Here is a 17,780-nt window from a genome sequence, read left to right as displayed (position 1 = left end):
GTTCCAGAGCTCAAGCCGTGCGTCAAGGTGAGTCCAAATACATCTAGCTGGAAACATTCACCCTTGCACACCAGCTCAGACTTCTTCCCTGCCAGAGAGGTGACATTTCAGGTCTGTAGAGCCAGCTTCTGCAGCTGAGGATCAGACTGCCAGGGTCTCCACCTTTGGCCGCCGCCCAGTTCACACTGCATCTGACACCTACAGCCCCTCCTGCAGGTTTTGAGTCCACAGGAGGGGGGACCAATGTCACCTTCTTGGGCAGAGCCCGTCCGGGTCCTATGGGCAAAGGTCAGACCACCTCTGTGCCCCACCTCCAGGCCTGGCACGAGAGTGGAGCCCCATGTGACCTAAGTCCGGGCAAGGAAAACCTGGATCCATTGATTTGACTAATCACAAGGGTCTGATGAGCCGTACTTTGCCTGGTCCCTCCCCTAGAGACCTGTTTGTAATGGGTAACCCTACCAGGGACATAAAGCCCCCAACAATATAGCTCCGAGGATCATCAGGATGTGCAAAATCCTCCACCACGGTAAGGTGGTGGCTCAGGGAGGAGATATATATGTGTGTGTGTGTGTGTGTGTGTGCTTGGTGCCCCACACTGCTTACTTTGCTTATGTCTTGGCCAGCTCTGTTCTGGTTCATCATTAACCTACCTGGTAAACTCAGGAGCTTATTCAGGTAAAAAATCTACTGAAATAATCTAGAAATTTTCAGAAATAGCACCTGTAACAGAGTAAAAATGTAAACTTTGAGATTAAACTGATGCAGAAAGAGACACAAAGGCTGATTTTAAAATGCAGTTTGTTTTTGTCCTTTAAATTAGAAGTTATATAGAATCTTTCTAAATCAGGTGGGGATTCAAGTTAGAAAATTTCATTTGTGTGACCAGCTGTTTATCAATAACGTTTTCTATAAAAACCAGGAAGGTAAAATGTCAACATGCTGCAGACAGATAATCATGTTCGTCATTAAAAGAGTGAAGCAGGTGGTGGTAATGAAGCACGTTGGGGTTTTATTATTCTCTACCTTCAGGAATAGCACGTAATCTTCTGTTGAAGCCAGCTGACTCAGGGTTGTTCTCCTCTCTTGAAGAGCAGCGATCTCCTCCTCCACCTCTCTCAGTAAACTCTGAGCTCTGAGCTCTGCTGCTTGAACACTCATGTTTATCACCTGTTGGGAAAAGCAGGAAAGATTCATGTGAATCAGCAGACGTGTGGTTGGAGGGATGCGTTCCATACATATTGTTTGGGATTATTTACCTCCATGACTTCAGCTTGGCAGACCTCCACGCTGGAGATCAGCTTGGAAAAAGCAGAAACTACTAAATGTGTTTCCTGCTCTGCAGCAGCCTGAATAAATGACAAGAGGGAACATCTTGGAAGTTTTATAAATTGGTCAGCAGCAGTTCATGATCACAGTACAGGACATGTTCAGGAGTTTGCAGATGGTTCAAACATTCAGTTTAAGACTGTTAAATGTACTCTCTCAGAAAATAAAGCACCATATTTTACCTCCATGAGTCCAAAGGCTTGTCACTGGGTTGGGACCCTTAAAGCTTCTACTGCTCTACCCTGTGGGCAGTAATTACCTTTATAACAGTGGTTCCAAAACGTGTTTGGCAGGGGCCCCTTTTCATCTGCAACAACAATGTCAAGTCCCCCATCCAACCCTATACACCCTAAGCCTTGTAACGAAATGAGATGAGGAAAAGCATTGTGAAATAGTCCTGTTCGCCAGAGAAATAGCCTTTAGTTTACTGGTTGCTAGTGGTGGAGGGTAATATTACCTCCTGTTAGACCAGGAAACTCTGGACTTTTTTTTTAACCTTGTCCTGTCCAGCATGGTGGCGGCAGAATGATGGTCTGGCTGATTTCCTTTATGGGTATAAGGTTCCTAAGGTTTTTATTTCTTTATTTGCTTAAATATATTCTTTTATCTAATTTATTTGATCAAATCAAATCAAATCAACTTTATTTAAAAAGCACCTTTCATGCCACAGGCAACACAAAGTGCTTTACATGATTTAAAAACATTTATGCATATAAAACAGAGTAAGAATACATAACAATAGAAACACTCACCAAAATATTTCACACAGCTGCAACAAAAACATGATTCTCTTATTTCTGTCTCCAACTGAATGTTATTAAAAATACTAAAAGTGATAAGCATCTGGCCTGATGCTGCTGTGAGGAAACAATATCAGTGTCATGGGGATCCATCCACACCAGGGGCCAGTCCACCCATGTCAAATAGCGGCAACCGCCCCCATCAGAACAGACCGGGGGGCCCACACCACAGCCAAAAGGCCGCAGTGCAGGGCCCCAGCCACCCGGATAGGTGCAATCACCATGACAGCAGTCCCCAGACCAAGGAGGCATAGCCCCCCGGCGTGGAGGATCCCCACGAGGAAAACACCGGAGTTAAAATTAAAATAAAACAACCTTAAGAAACAATAAGAACAGCTTAAGAATGAATAAATAAATAAGTAAATGAATGAATAAATAAATAAATAGTACAGTTGAATAAAATCAAAATAAAATAACATGAAAATAAAATAATCTAAAATAAATTGAGATCAAATAAATTTAGTTAAAAGCCAAGTTAAAAAGGTAGGTCTTAAGCCTCTTTTTAAAAACATCAATGTTCTCTGCAGCCCTGAGGCCCTCCGGCAGACTGTTTCAACAAACGAGGGCCGTAACAATGGAAAGAGGCCTCGCCATATGTCTTGGTCCTCACCTTTGGAACAACTAAAAGGCCAGTACCAGAGGACCTCAGGGTCCGCGAGGGTTCATAATTTAAAAGCAAATCGGATAAATAAGAGGGCCCAAGACCATTAAGACATTTATAAACTACTAAAAGAACCTTAAAATCAATCCTGAAGTGCACGGGGAGCCAATGCAGCGATTTTAAAACTGGTGTAATGTGTTCCCACCCTCTGGTCCTCGTCAGAACACGTGCCGTTGAGTTCTGAAGAAGTTGTAAGTTTAGGATGAACTTTTTAGGAAGATCAGAGAGCAGGGCATTACAGTAATCTAATCTACTTGAAATAAAGGCATGCATCAGCACCTCCGTGCTAGCAAGGGAGAGAAATGGGCGGACTCTGGCAATGTTTTTAAGATGATAAAATCCTGTCTTTGTGACATTTCTGATGTGTGGAATAAAATCAAGCTCAGAGTCGAAAAGAACACCCAGGTTTCTCACACACTGAGAGGGATTAAAATGATGTAATTTTGATAAAATGATCTCTCTATTGCCCTCAGGACCGATAATTAAAACTTCAGTTTTGTCCTGATTGAGTTGTAAGAAGTTCTCTGCCATCCATGACTTAATATCTAAAATACAGTTTAAAAGGACCTTAACTGGCTCCAAGTCATCAGGAGACACGGCGATGTAAAGCTGTGTATCATCAGCATAGCTGTGAAAATCAATGCCGTGTCTCCTGATGACATCCCCAAGAGGTAACATGTACAAATTAAAAAGTATTGGGCCTAATATTGATCCTTGGGGAACCCCACACTTGACTTTATGGATCCTTGAGGAGCATGTATCCATACTTAGATAAAACTGGCGATCTGTGAGATAGGAGTAAAACCATTTAAGAACAGTACCTGAGAGGCCCACCAGACTTTTGAGTCTATCTAGTAAAATCTGGTGATCAACTGTATCGAAGGCGGCACTAAGATCCAGTAAAATCAGGACAGAAAGTTTCTGTGAGTCTAAATTAAGTCTAAGGTCATTAACAATTTTGAAAAGGGTGTCTCGGTACTGTGGTTTGTCCTAAAACCGGACTGATATTTTTCTAAAATCTTGTGTTCATTCAAAAACTCATGCAATTGAATAAAAACAGTTCTTTCTGTCATTTTACTTAAAAACGGTAAGTTGGATACAGGTCGGTAGTTATCAGGAATGTTTGGATCTAAATGACTCTTCTTCAGAAGGGGCCTCACCACCGTTGTTTTAAAGGCTGCAGGAAAGACGCCCGTCTGAAGAGAGTAATTTACTATGTTTAAAAGCTCAGGCTCAAAGAAACCATAAAATGTTTTTAAAAGTGATGTGGGAATTGGGTCTAAGAGGCAGGTTGTTAGGTTTAGTTGGGAGAAAACTCTACCAAGCATTTTCACATCAACCAGGACAAAACTCTCCAGTGTTTCCTCAGGTAAAAGCAAAGCTTCAGTTCTGTTAAAATCAACATGTTGTTGAGATAAAAGACTGGATCTAATAGTATTGATCTTACTTGTGAAGTGGTCTGCAAAGTCCTCGCGTGCAGAGTCTGATGGAGGCATGGAGGACTTGTTAAAATCTGTGTTTATTAAAAGATCTATTGTTTTAAAAAGAAATTTTGGGTTGTTTTTATTATTTGTGATGAGATTTGAATAGTAGAGTTTTCTTGCCTGTTGACTGAATTATTGTAGATTTTGAGTTGTTCCCTTAAAATTTCATAATGAACTGTTAATTTTGTTTTTCTCCATTTCCTCTCTGCTCTCCTGCAACTTCTTTTTAACTCATTAATTTCCTGGCTTCTCCACAGTGTTTTGGATTTAACTCCTAATGTTTTTGTTTTAAGTGGAACTGCTGAGTCAATGGCTGATTTTAGTTTGTTGTTAAAATGGTCAACAATAAAATCACACGATGCAGGTAAGATCAGAGCAGGAGTTTGGTTTAAAATGTTAATAAAATTTGCAGCCACTTCAGAAGTAATATATTGTTTCCTCACAGTTCACACCGAGGTCTCCCGCTGGCTAAAACTGGTGACGTTAAAAAACACACAGTAGTGGTCTGACACAGCCAGATCGACAACAGAGGACACACCAGCGGACAGGCCATAGGTAATGACCAGGTCCAGGGTGTGTCCTCTGTTGTGAGTAGGCTGTGTTACATGTTGCTTAAAACCCATGCTGTTTAAAATGTTTAAAAAGTCGTTGACATTGATCGCTGCTGTTATCAATGTGAAGGTTAAAATCACCAGTTATTAAAATTTTATTGTATTTAATATGTATGGTTGATAAAAACTCTGAAAACTCTTTGATAAAACAGGAAGGAGGGTTTGGTGGTCTATAAATTGTACTGAATAAAACAGGCGGGTTGTTGAAAACAAATGAGTGATGCTCAAATGAAGAATAGTTTGTCAATGAGATTATTTGTGCTGATAATGACTGATGAGCAATCGAGGCTGTTCCACCGCCTTTCTTACCTCCCCTGATAGAAAATAAAAAATAAAAATTTGGGGGAGATGCCTCGGTGAGGATTACTGAAGCATCAGTGCCGAGCCAAGTTTCAGTTAAAAAGAGACAGTCAATATTATTATCTAAAATCAGATCATTGATAATAAAAGATTTGTTTGACAGTGATCTGACACTTAAAAGAGCCATGTTAAACGTTGCAGGAAAATTTGGTTGTGATGTTGAGGATATGTGTTCTGTACTGGGAGCTGTATGTATGGGATGTAGACATCTGACGGTAAGAGTATGTGAATGTGGACGGACATGTCTGTATCGTCTGCTGGTGATGTGTACTGGTATGTTATGTATCAGAGAGTGAGTTTTAATTGAGGGAGGTGTGTACTGGCTGGACTGTCAATCTGAAAAAGTTTTGCAGGACTGGAGGGTGAGATCAATGTTCATGGAGAGAAGATGAGAACCTGTGTGATTTGGGTGTAAGCCATCTGGTTTGAAAAGGTGTGGTCTATTGTAAAATGTGGTGAAGTTCTCGATGTATGGGATGTTGAAGGAGTGACAGTAGCCTTTTAACCAGATGTGAAGCTGTCGGATGCGGCTAAACTTAACGTCTCCATAACGGGGTGAAGGTAGTGGACCGGAAATAATGCAGTGTTTATTTAACTGTTTGATATTGTCAATGAGGTTGATAAAATCCATCTTTAGTGTCTCTGACTGCTGGAACTTAAGATCATTTGTGCCTACATGTATAACTATGGTGGAAGCTGAGAGGTGATGATGAGAAAGTTGGTGGGCGGAGTGGCTAATGTCAGTGACTACTGCACCTGAGTGGCAGGAAGTGTTACATCTGTTCACGTGGACATGACGGACAGTAGAATCCCCCACGATGAGCGCACAAGGGCCAGCACTAGCCGGGCAGTCTCCGGGTAGCGGTAGGGCGGCCTACCGCATCAGAGTTCGATGCGGCGGTCTCAGCGGTGGTGGGAGGAGCGACATTGGCTCCTGCATCAGTGGACGCAGGAGAAGAGGGAGGATCCAGCTCGAGTGGCGACACACTCCCAGCCGAGACTCCCGGGCCGCATCTTGGCGTGTCTTTTCACAGCGGTTTTCAGAAGCTTTCGACGCCTCGAGGAGCCCTGGGATGACCGTCGGGTCCCGGTCGCCTTGGTTCAGACCGGCGATGCGCTGCTCGATTTCACACCGGCAGTCCCGGCAGCCACAGAATCACAGCCGGGCAGCGGAACGTCAGACAAAACCTGGAAAGGGTTAGATAAAACCAGGCAAGCTCTATTTGAGTCTTTTTTGGGACGGCAGACCACCTCAGACCAAGATGGCAAATGTTTCGGCGTGGAGCTGGAAGAGGGCCAGGGCGAGGTAGCAGGGTCCCAAGTCATTGTGTCCTGGAGAGCCGCTTTAAGGGACGCTATGTGAATCGACTGCTGGTGGGCTACATCCATCAGGGAATTCAGTTGATTGTTTTTTATCTTCAGTTCCTCGGATAATTTCCGGATGTCTTCTTTCAGATTGGTGATCTGTCTGTTTGTTATTTCCAGGCTTTTATCGGAAAGTGCCGAGGCAGCCATTTCAAACCTTCTCTGGTTTCTGGTAAAACCGTTCTTTATAAAAACCGGAACAATAAAAGCTACGGTTAAAAATACTGTGACTGTGCAGTTCAGGTTTAAAAAAGGCTTAAAACAGACTTCAAATAGCTAAAAGCCAATAAAACCAGTAAAAATCAAGCAAAGTTGGGCAGAGCGTCTTGTACAGCGTCTGTCAGCTGAAGCGGAACCTGGAATTAGTGGGAGCGTGGCCTCCTGTGGTCTCCTGTGGCACCAGAAACCCATGTAATTTATTTGATATTATGGAATCTATGTAATCTTACTGGACCTGACCGGAGAAGACAGAAAAAAAGAAGTAAAAAGGAAAGTAGAGAAAAGGAAGAGGAGACAAAGACATAGAAGCAAGGAGCTGCAATCCAACCTAACACCAGACAACCAGTTGCTACACCTGTACAGAGAATTTCCTACAGCTTTTACAAGTAAACTAAGCTGACAATCATCAGGAGTACCTAAAAAATAACCAAGACAGCAACAACAACATGTATCACAACAACAACCAAAGAACCAGAAACACACACACCTGAACCAAAGCATCTCTTAATGTATAAACACACTGGACACCTCAGTGCTGAGTCAGCATGCAGAGGATGAGGAATGAGGAGGGATCTGATATAAGTGTGATCCTGCAAACATAACCACGCCTCCACAGAGGCTAGAGGCAGACTAGGGCAGCCCAGAGACCCGGGCTATCAGCAGTGATCTCAGAGCCCGAACGCAAGTCTCCCCACCACAAAGACAACCCCAGACCCAAGAGGGTTGCAGAGGAAAGTCCCAGCCAGAGCCCCCTGCAGTCACAGGGCACAGGTCCCGGCGGACCAAGATCAGCAGCTGCCAACCCAGCCAGGCACCAGCGAAGGGCCCCAGGCCCCGAGAGCCCAGAGTTAATTGCTATATTAATGTCACCCAAGTCACCTAGTAGACAGTGTGGTGTTTGCAGGAATATTACATTGAAGCCACGTTGACATGTCTTCACATACCTGAAGCCAGAACCTGCGGACAGGTATGCAGGACCACAAGGCATGGAAGTAGTTGTCAGTCGTGTTTTCATTGCATTTGATTGTGACAGACCCATCCTGAACATCCTTTGTCCTGTATAATGAGTTCTATGCTGAATTTTGAATTGTATTAGTTGCACATTTGAATTCTTACTTACTGCATAAGTCACCCTTCCATTTTGAAGTAGGAAGATAAGTGGTTTTATTCCTTTATTTTTCCATTGAGTGAAAGTAATCAGCTGTTGTTCTGAAGGATGTCAGGGTTGTTCCAGATGGGTGAAGCTTACATAGAAAAAATGAAGATTTGGTTATTTTTAGAAATTCCCACCAAGCCACTAAAGAGGAACTGATATTAATGCTTTTAAAACACTTAAGTGTTTTGATGGTTGAGCTGATGAATGGCAGGTCAGAGACAAACACATCCTCACACAATGCTTGCTCTACATCTAACCATGTTTCATCCAGACTGCTAGGTTTAAGCCATTCTGAGATATACTGCAGCTTGTTAGCTAAGAAAACATGATTAAAGTTGGGTAGCTCCAATCCACCTTTAGTCTGTTGTAAAGTTTTTAGATTGATATGTGACGGCTTGTTTTTCCATAAAAATTTAGATATATGTGAGTCCAGCGACTTAAACCAGTTGGAGGATGGTTTAGTGGGTATCATTGAAAACAGCCAGTTGACTTTAGGTAGAACCATCATTTTTATGGTGGCAACCCTCCTCATGAGTGATATGGGTAAGTGCCTCCACCGTGAGAGATCATCCTCTATTGCTTTAAGTAGCTGGACAGAATTTAGCTTTGTTAGTTCTGATAACCTGGGGGAAATGTTTATGCCTAAATATCTAATGTTTCCAGACTGTATTGTAGTATTGGGTGTGTTGTTTAGGTCACAGTTAACAATAGTCTTAGACCAGTTAATAGAGTATTCAGATGTTGATGAGAATGTGTTAATAAGTGTGATTGTCTGGGGGAGAGATGTCGGGGAGTTCTGGAGGAAAAGTAATACATCATCAGCATAAAGACTTATTTTAAGAATCTTAGAAAACTGGACTTACTTGAGATAATGCTGCTTTAGTGAAACAACTCAGCAGAGTTTAGTTGTTTTCTAAAGTCATCATCAGGCTTTTCTCTGTATTCTGAATGAGACGTGGCTTCATACCATTTCCCACCACAGACCATTGACCAGTACCTGGTCAGGACCTGGGGAAATGTCTGTCTTTGATTCATCGTCATCTGTCCATCAGTACTCTCATAAATTTCTCCAATTTCTACATTTTAATACAGCTACATTCTTTAGTCTATCTATCCACCCCCATTTCAATAAATGGTGTAGTTTGATTATTACACCATATATTGAAATCTAGCTGGAAGGGAAGGAGAATACATGCAGCCATTTCTTTCTTTTTGTTTTTCACAACACAGACTATTTCCTGGTGTCGTATCCGAATAAAAAGAGGGAATAGTACATTAATGTACCGTTAATTACTTGGCAACATAAATGTACCTTTTAAAGCCCTCAGGTATGTAAACACGGATACCTTGAGGTCCAGATTGTTCCCTGGGAGACAGAAATGTACTAATACTGCAGTACACACACACGTTTCATAACCCTAACCCAGGTATGAAGGTGATGTGAGTTGTGTTAAAATGGGAGAATAACCCTAACACTCACCTTTATCTCTTGAACAGAGATGTGGATCTCCTCCACTTTCCTCTGTCTCTCACAGATGAGATCTTTCAGCTCCACCTCTGCAATTCCTAAATGAGACTGAAGGTAAAAACAAAAAACAGGAGTCCTAAAAATGTACAGGGAAAATACTGTAGGCTAGGGGTCACCAACTCCAGTCCTGGAGATCCACCATCCTGCAGATTTTAGTCCTTCCCTGCTGTGACACCTGACTCATATCAACAGCTCATTAACAGGCTGGTGCAGAAGCTGAGAAGTTGTTGGAGAAGCTTTTCATTGCAATCAGGTGTAACAGCAGCGAAACACAAAAACCTGCAGGATGGTGGATCTCCAGGACCGGAGTTGGTGACCCCTGGTCTAGGCTAATGCATGATGATGGCATGTAGGGTTTTATAATAAGAGCTCCAAGTTTAGCTTCAGGAAGCAGAGCCTCCACTGAACCGGCAGGGGTTCTGATGAGTTATCGGACCCCTCTCTGTGGAACCAGCTCCCAGTTTAGCTTCAAGTATCAGACCCCCTGTCTACCTTCATATCATCTACAAACTTTCATTTTTGCTAAATCTTATAACAATTCTGGCTTGGTGACCCTGAACCATCCTCTAGTCCTGCTGCTAGAGGCCGAGGCTGCTGGGGGACATCCCATGATGCACTGGGCTCCTCTCTGCTCGCTTTACTCTTCATGTAGAAACATCTGATGTTGTTGTCATTCGTTAGTGTTTCTCTTCTTCTTTCTCTGCAGAGAGGCAGTGGAGCCAGTGGACAGCATGAAGTTCCTGGACATCCACATTTCCTGTGACCTCTCCTGGACTGAACATTTCCCACCTGGTGAAGAAGGCCAACAACGACTCTTCTTCCTCAGGAAGGTGAAGCGACGGGACTCTCTTCTCAGCTGCTGGTGAACTTCTACAGAGCCTCCATGGAGAGCATCCTGTGTCTCAGAGTGACGGTACGGCAGCTGCACAGGACCAGAGGAGCATAGCCCGGCTGGTGAGGACAGCTCAGGGGAATAGGGGGCCGCCGTCTACCAGATCTGGAGTCCATCTACACCGCCCGAGTCCAGAAGTATGCCAGACGCACTGCAGCCGACCCTGCCCACCCGGGCAACGCCCTGTTTGTACCGCCTCCATCAGGAAAGCTGGGTAGGAGCATTAAAACCACCACAGACAGACTCAGGGGCCATCCCAACGACACCTAGCAATCCACCTTTCATTCCCACGAAACCAGGGATTAGCCTCCATGAACCCGATCATGTCTGAACCCCAATCATCTGTGTTACGTGAGGACAGGGTAATCACACCACTGGAGGATATGATGTGAAGAACATGCTCCAATTCCCAGTCCACGTCTTCCTAAATGGTTTTTGCTTTGTAGTCCAGTGCTACTTGAAGAGGAAGCTCGACTTCTTCATCAGTCCAAACTAATGTTTAGTCTTTTCCTCGCAGGGAATCCTCAGCCATCTTCTCTTCTTCCAGTGTGAACTTCCTGCAACACGCAGTGAGCTACATCTGGTTCTAGCGCTGGAGTGTTACTGTGTAATCATCATAACGCCCCCCACAGCCTTGTAGTATGTACAACAGCGGTCACACCTGAACCGGCTTTGGCGCCATGTGGACAGAGACTCAGAGACAGTCCAGGAAGAAAAATCAGATTTTGATTTTGATAGAGGGTTTTCTTTTTGGTCCTGGTTCTGATGAAGGGATTTATTCTTGGTTCTGATGGAGGTGTTTCTTCCTGGTTCTGGTTCTGATAAAGGGTTTTCTTCCTGGTTCTGATAAAAGGATTTCTTCTTGGTTCTGATGTAGGTTTTTCTAGATCATTATTTTATAAACAGGACTAATGTGGATCGAATGATGGATTTGTTTCACCCGGACTGTATCTGGATGACTTTGTTGTGAATTGTTGTTGTATAAATAAAACTGGAATAAAGTGAATAACTGACACTCACCTTGCTGATTTGCCACTCGCGGTGGGCGGGGACGACGGCGTGTCCTCGGTGCTCGGCTGTCTCCACACAGATGCAGCAGATGCAGGTGTTGTCGGTGCGACAGAAGAACTCCAGACCTCTCAGGTGGACGGGACACAGAGGGAGGCTGGGGGAGAACTCACCTGGATCACTCACATTGTATCTGGAACAATGAAGTAAAGTGATGAGTGAGGTCATGCAAATACAACCACGCCTCTATGGAGGTCAGAGGCAGACCAGGGCAGTCCAGAGACCCGGGCCCTCAGCAGCAGCCCCGGAGCACTAACCCAAGCTACCCCAAGAAGATGAGCCCCAGCCAGAGCCCCCTGCAGTCTTGGGGCACAGGTCCCAGTGGGCCAAGATTGGCTGCCATTAACCCCCTCCCCCACCCTTTCCCTACTCCAATCTCCACCCATATAACCCCACACTCACACCCTCCCCTGCGCTGTACCCACAAGCACTCACTATCACACAGTCACGTCTCACATAACCCTCCCACCATGTCCTGTGGGGGAAGTCCAAGGCGGACCAAAGGACAGCGAGCCCTAAGCACAGTACACATTACCACCCCCAGAGCCAGCATCCCATCAGTGCAGTCAAAATGGGTCCCGGTTCCTGGGGCAACCACCACCCCCCACCCGCCCCCGGCCACACCCACGGGCAACAGAGGTGTGGGAGGTCCCTTTACCCTCTCCCTCCCTCTTGACCGTTTATGAAGTGTGTGTTGTTTGCAATTAAAATTAAGGCGCAGTGACCGCATTGTGCTGGGAGTGAGGCCCCGCCCACCCTGCACTGCATGACACACCCCACAAGAAGTTATTTGTGTGTTGTGCTTTTGTTTTGATGTCTAAGTGTAATTAAAACTGAGAGGCGAGTCGCCACAGGGTGCAGCCAAAGAAGCCACATGGGTGGCCCCCTCCGCTCCACCCTGCATGACGTGCATGCCTCCCAAATCCCTATGTGTGTGTGTGTGTGTGTGTGTGTGCGTGTGTGTGAGTGTGTGTGAGAGAGAGAGAGAAAGAGAGAGAGAGCGGGGAAGAAGAGGGATCTGGGGATGTAAGTCTGAAGGGAAGCGAAACTCCCTCTGGATGTTACTAGGCACCCCTGTTCCCCACGAGGCCCCCCAGGACAAGACAGGCCAGGAGCAGCCGCCCCCCATGACCGGGCCATACAGTGACCACAGCCAATGAGTCGCCACCGACCCAAGAAGGCACCCACCAGCCACCCAGGGGGGAAGGGGAGGAGCAGGAGAAGAATAGCGGGAGAGGCCAGATCCACGGCGCACCACCCCAGGCCTCCCCCACAGGGTCATGTGATCCCTCCCCACCCCACCTGATTACGGATAAATAAAATCTCAGACAAGTGGGAGGGCACCAGGCCATTAACAGCATTAAACACAGCAGTACTTTCTAGGGTTGGTGACTGCTTACTGGCTGTGGTCCCTGAATGGCCCGGTTGTGGGGGGTGGCCTCTCCTGGCCTGTCTTGCCCTGGGGGGCCTCCTGGGGAGCGGGGGTGCCTAATGCCACTAGAGGCTCATCATCCAGAGGGAAGTTTGTTGAAACACAACACACAAACAACACCTGGGGGGCATGGCATGCGGTGCATGTCGGGAAGGGCCACTTAGGTGGCCCGGCTCCCGGCTCATTGCGGTCACTGCCCCTCAATTTTAATTGCACACAACACACACTACATAAACAGTCAGGAGCGGGGAGGGAGAGGGTATTGCGGACCTCTCACACCCCTGTTCCCCCTGTGTGTGGCTGGGGACAGGCGGGGGGGGATGGTTGCCCCGGGGCCGGGTCCCGGGGTGGCTGCGCTGGTGGCTGCTGGCTCTGTGGGTGTTGGGTCAAGGGGGGGTGCTTGGGGCTCGCTGTCCTCTGGTGGTGAGTGCTTGTGGATGTGGCGCGGGGGAGGGTGTGAGTGTGGGGTTATATGGGGTGCGGATTGGAGTAGGTGGGGAGTGGGGGGAGGGGGCCGATGGCACCCTGGATCCCGGGGTGTGTGGCTGGAACATCAGGGTGTGTGCTGGCCTACGCCGGGTGGCTGTCTGGGGGGGCCTGGTCCTAGGTATGTTGCGGGCCCTCTGCCTTTGGGGGGTGGGGCGGCCGCCTCTGGGCTCCTGGGGCCCTGGGCCCTTCGTTTGGGCTGCCCTGGGTGGCTGGTCCCTGGCGGGGCCGGCGGCTGCTGATTTTGGCCCACTGGGGCCTGTGCCCCGGAACCGTGGGGGACTCTTGCTGGGGCTCTCCTCTGCCGCCCTTCGGGTGGGGCTGGAGTCGTCTTCGTGGTGGGGTGGCTTGGGTTAGTGCTCCAGGTCTGCTGCTGAGGGCCCTGGTCTGCCTCTGGCCTCCGTGGAGGCGTGGTGGAGGCACCACTCTTCATCAGTGATCGCTCCTCTTCCTCATCCTCTGCATGCTGACACAGTCATTGAGTTGTCCAGTGGGTTTTTATACTAAGAGATAATTCTTCTTTTTATTTTTCCTGTGAGTTAGTATCTGGTCGCTGTTATGTCTTTTTGATTTGGTTATTATTTAAAAACTCTTAATGACGGGCAGCCCTGTTTTTTTCTGTGTGTGTGTTTCTGTTTTTGTAAAAGTTGTAGGAAATGTTCTGGTGTGTTCATGTACAGGTGTAACAGTTTGTTGTCTGGTGATGGTGTGGATTGCAGGGTCGTTTTCCTTCTGTCTGTGATCTTTTTGTCGCCTTTCTTCTTTTGCTCTTTTTGCTATTTTCCATCTTTTTCTGTCCCCTCCGGTCAGGTCCAGCAAGATTACATAGATTCCATGATTCAAAGTAAATAAATTAATTAATTAATCAGGTTATCAAGAGGAGCCTTACCCATAGGCCCCCCCTTGGCAGAGCAAATTTGCTCAGCATGATACAGAAACCAGATTATCATTTTGCTGCTACAAACATTGAACACAGACAGAAGTTTAAAATCAATTCTAAAACCAGCTGGACGCCAGCAGAGCGACGACAGCTCGGGGGCTATGTGTTCACAGGTTCTAGTTCTCTCATAAGAGGGAGAAACAAGACCATATTACCAGAATGGGACTTTTTCCTGGACCAATGTGGATCTGCTTCTGTTCTTTTTTATTCCATGATAATAGAAGTTAATGGGACATTTGACGTATTAGAAGAGATCTATAAAAAGTCTCTATTTTATGGATTCCAAACTAAAACTAAAGGAAAGAAATAACACATTGTGCAGGGTTTGTCAGGATTGTGTTTTACTGTTATGTTGTCATATATTCTTTTTGTGCCTTGTAAGTCAGAGATCCCACTGGGCATGGTGGTGTTAATTGGAGATTCTCCTCACCTGGCAGTAATGGGAGATGCCACGCACCTGCTGCTGTCTGGCCTTACCAGCCTACTTAAGAGCCAGTTTGCAGTCTACTCGTCGCCAGATCGTTGCCTTACCCTAGTGGTACAACTCCGGCCATTAAAAGATTTATTGACTTTTGTATGCAGTCTTGTTCGTAACAGTTTTTTTGTTTTGTTTCCCTACCCTACAGTGGAATGCTGTTTTTCCAGTTGGAAGGACCAACCACAAGCTCTTCATTCTGGCCTGCTGCCCTGCCACCACCCTCTGCCTCAGTGACTTTCAAGGACTCTGTGACAACCCAAAATAAACTTGTTACTGCTTCACTAAATTCACCGTCTGCTCCATCCTGGTTCCTGCCTGTCTTCCCACAAACCTTAACAGGGTGTATGTGTGTGTGTGTGTATATATATATGCTATATATATATATATATATATATATATATATATATATATATATATATGCTATATATATATATATATATATATAATTTTTGGTGTAAGAAGTGTAGATTTGTACCTGTGAGGTGGGTTCTGAGTCTGGAAGGCCACATCGGGGTTTAGGGTTTGAGGATCACTAGGATGGGACGGGGTGGCACCGAGCATCCCAGGAGCTGCCAGCTGCTGAAAACGTGTAATCATCTCAGCTAAGAGGCTCTCTGGCATTTCCCCCGGTCGTGAAGGAGCAGACTGGACTGATTGAGGATGATGGTGATGATGATGTGGGTGCTCAACCCCTCCGACTCTTGCATCTGCTGGCAGACTCGCCATCAGCTGGAACTGTTCAGTGATTTCCTTCAGGGTTCGGTTGATGTGGAGCTCTGGACGCTTGCGGAACGACTCCTTGCACAGGGGACACTGGTAAAACTTTGCACCCCGTCCTCTTTCTCCTCCATTCCAGTAAGAGTTGATGCAGGGTTTGCAGAAGCTGTGGCCACATGGTGTTGAGACTGGGTTTTTGAAGACCTCCAGACAGATGGAGCAGGTGAACTGGTCCTCAGAGAGGCAGGCAGCAGGCAGCGCCATAACAGAGTTCAGCTGTTCCACAGGGAAGATGGGCTGAATCAATAATCATTATTTATTAATCATTATTTATTAATCCCTTAAAGGGAAATTACACTGCACACACATATGATTCAACATACATAGAAGTGAGGATAAAAGCAGGATAGTAAAACTTGTGTGACAGACGCGAATAAATCATTTCATCTAATTCTGTTTCTTCATTGAACTCGAGACCAAACCAAAGTCAAGTTCTTCCTCAATGAAGCAGTCCTATGAGGCCTCCATCCGGGTGCACTTAAACACACACACCCTGGGGAGATCTGGAAAATCAGGTTTGGTAGGAGGATGATCATGATGACATCATCGTTACACATGACCTACGAGTCATTTCCTGGTCGCTACTGAAAACAAAGATCCTGCAGCTCGTTTCAGTGAACCTGGTTCTCTGACTTTAGCCCGACCTGAACGAGGCGTGATGGGGTCCTGGAGGAGAAAGTCTTTCCAGAAAACGAAAACATCAGCTGCTTTAGAGAAACTGAGACATTTCCAGACAACAAAATGACACCAGAATTTCCTTTAACATCATCTAGATCAGGGGTGCCTGAAGTCGGTCCTCGAGGGCCGCTGTCCTGCAGGTTTTCAATGTTTCCTGCTTCAACACACCTGACTCAAATGAAATAGATCCAACAGCCTATTAGGTTTTGCACAATGACTCATCAGTTTGATTCAGGTGGTTTTGGAGCAGGGACACATTGAAAACCTACAGGATTGTGGCCTTTAAAGAACCGGAGCTGGACACCCCTGGTCAACATTATGAATAAATTAGATCTTAGTTTTGTACCAAAAGCGTAACCGATCCAGAGCACATACGTTTGTTTGGCCGTTCGGTGGGTTTACAGAATGAAAACTGCCACCGTGAGGACATTTCCCACAACTTCAGGATCTTATCAAACAGTTGCTCAACAGACTGCACCAGTTTGCAACTGGTGAGCCGTTGTTCAAGCTTCAGGTACGAAGCAAGGCACCTGAGGACCGAGATGAGCTGAGATAAAATGATCAAAAACTTCCTTCATTAAAGAAGAGGACAAGGTTCCCATCATTCTGATTAGTTTTATTATTTCTAATCTGTTTCATGTCCGGATTCAGACACAGTCCGACGTTTCTGGTTGGATGAGTCATCATTTTTGCACACTGAATAAGAAAATTGATCAAAATTTTGTGATTTTTAGTAAAAGCAATGATATACCAGGTCAGAATAATCTGAAATGAACTGAGAAGCTGAAGTTTCTAAGTAGAAATTTGAGAAACCAGATTTTGAGGCTTGTAAATCAGAACTTTGAGACACTGAATCATAAATTTTAGATGCAACCTGTTCAAGTCAAACTCAGAACTACAACATCATTTATCACAGAATTTTGACATAAAGAAGAAAATCTGTCCCACCAGATGTGGACACAGAAATGAGCCTGGTTCATCATCGTTCTGATGTAACCTGTCCCTCAGGTAAAGTCTTACCTGACTGTAAGAGGTGTGGTGGCTCAGATCTTTCTGCTGTTTAACAGCCACTCGTTCACTACCTCAATTCAAAGAAGCTTTACAAAGTCCAACTCCAGCCAGTCATTTACCTGCTGCTACATGATCCGTGATTGGTGAGCCTACGTCCATCAAACAGCCAGTAAATTTCTGTCACAGTCATCTAACATAACGCCTGCAGCCCTCACCCTGTGTCTCCATAGTTTCTTCTTTTCACCTGAATGATGAAACTATCGGCGCCACTTGGAGAAAAAAACACCTTGAACTAACTTCATGATACAGAACAATTTAATTTCCTGAGAAAGTTCTTATTTACCTAAACTCACCTGTCTGTGAGGAAGAGGAGGATGATTTCCTGATGTTGTCAGCCGTCTCTCAGTGTTTTCCTTTGAATGTTTTTCATTTTTCTCCTTGCTCCTTCCTTCTCAGCCCTCCCCCCGACAAACGTCACCACCCCAACCTGTTCAACAGGTGCAGC

At 45.6% G+C, this 17,780-nt stretch overlaps 1 protein-coding gene across 4 annotated transcripts in view; it reads right to left on the bottom strand.

The window, feature by feature from the left end:
* The window catches only part of btr01 (bloodthirsty-related gene family, member 1), a 25,147-nt gene extending 7,452 nt beyond the window's left edge, over positions 1–17,695 (bottom strand). The window contains exons 1-6 of one of the 4 annotated variants that reach the window (XM_041982511.1): positions 17,629–17,695; positions 15,285–15,802; positions 11,426–11,606; positions 9,466–9,561; positions 1,260–1,349; positions 1,027–1,170 (exon numbers count right to left, since the gene is read on the bottom strand). In XM_041982511.1, coding sequence (XP_041838445.1) covers positions 1,027–1,170; positions 1,260–1,349; positions 9,466–9,561; positions 11,426–11,606; positions 15,285–15,790 — 1,017 coding nt within the window. In that variant the 5' untranslated portion in view covers positions 15,791–15,802; positions 17,629–17,695. Of the gene's footprint in view, positions 1–1,026; positions 1,171–1,259; positions 1,350–9,465; positions 9,562–11,425; positions 11,607–15,284; positions 15,824–17,394; positions 17,502–17,618 lie in introns of those variants that run through there. The other 3 variants (XM_041982514.1, XM_041982512.1, XM_041982513.1) reach the window with 3 other exon arrangements.
* Between the last annotated feature and the right edge of the window lie 85 nt (positions 17,696–17,780).

This window comes from Melanotaenia boesemani, chromosome 4 (assembly GCF_017639745.1).
Source record: "Melanotaenia boesemani isolate fMelBoe1 chromosome 4, fMelBoe1.pri, whole genome shotgun sequence".
Classification (NCBI taxonomy): Eukaryota; Metazoa; Chordata; class Actinopteri; order Atheriniformes; family Melanotaeniidae; genus Melanotaenia; species Melanotaenia boesemani.
Note: the sequence above shows the minus strand (reverse complement) of the source record. Positions and strands in the feature narration are given on the sequence as shown.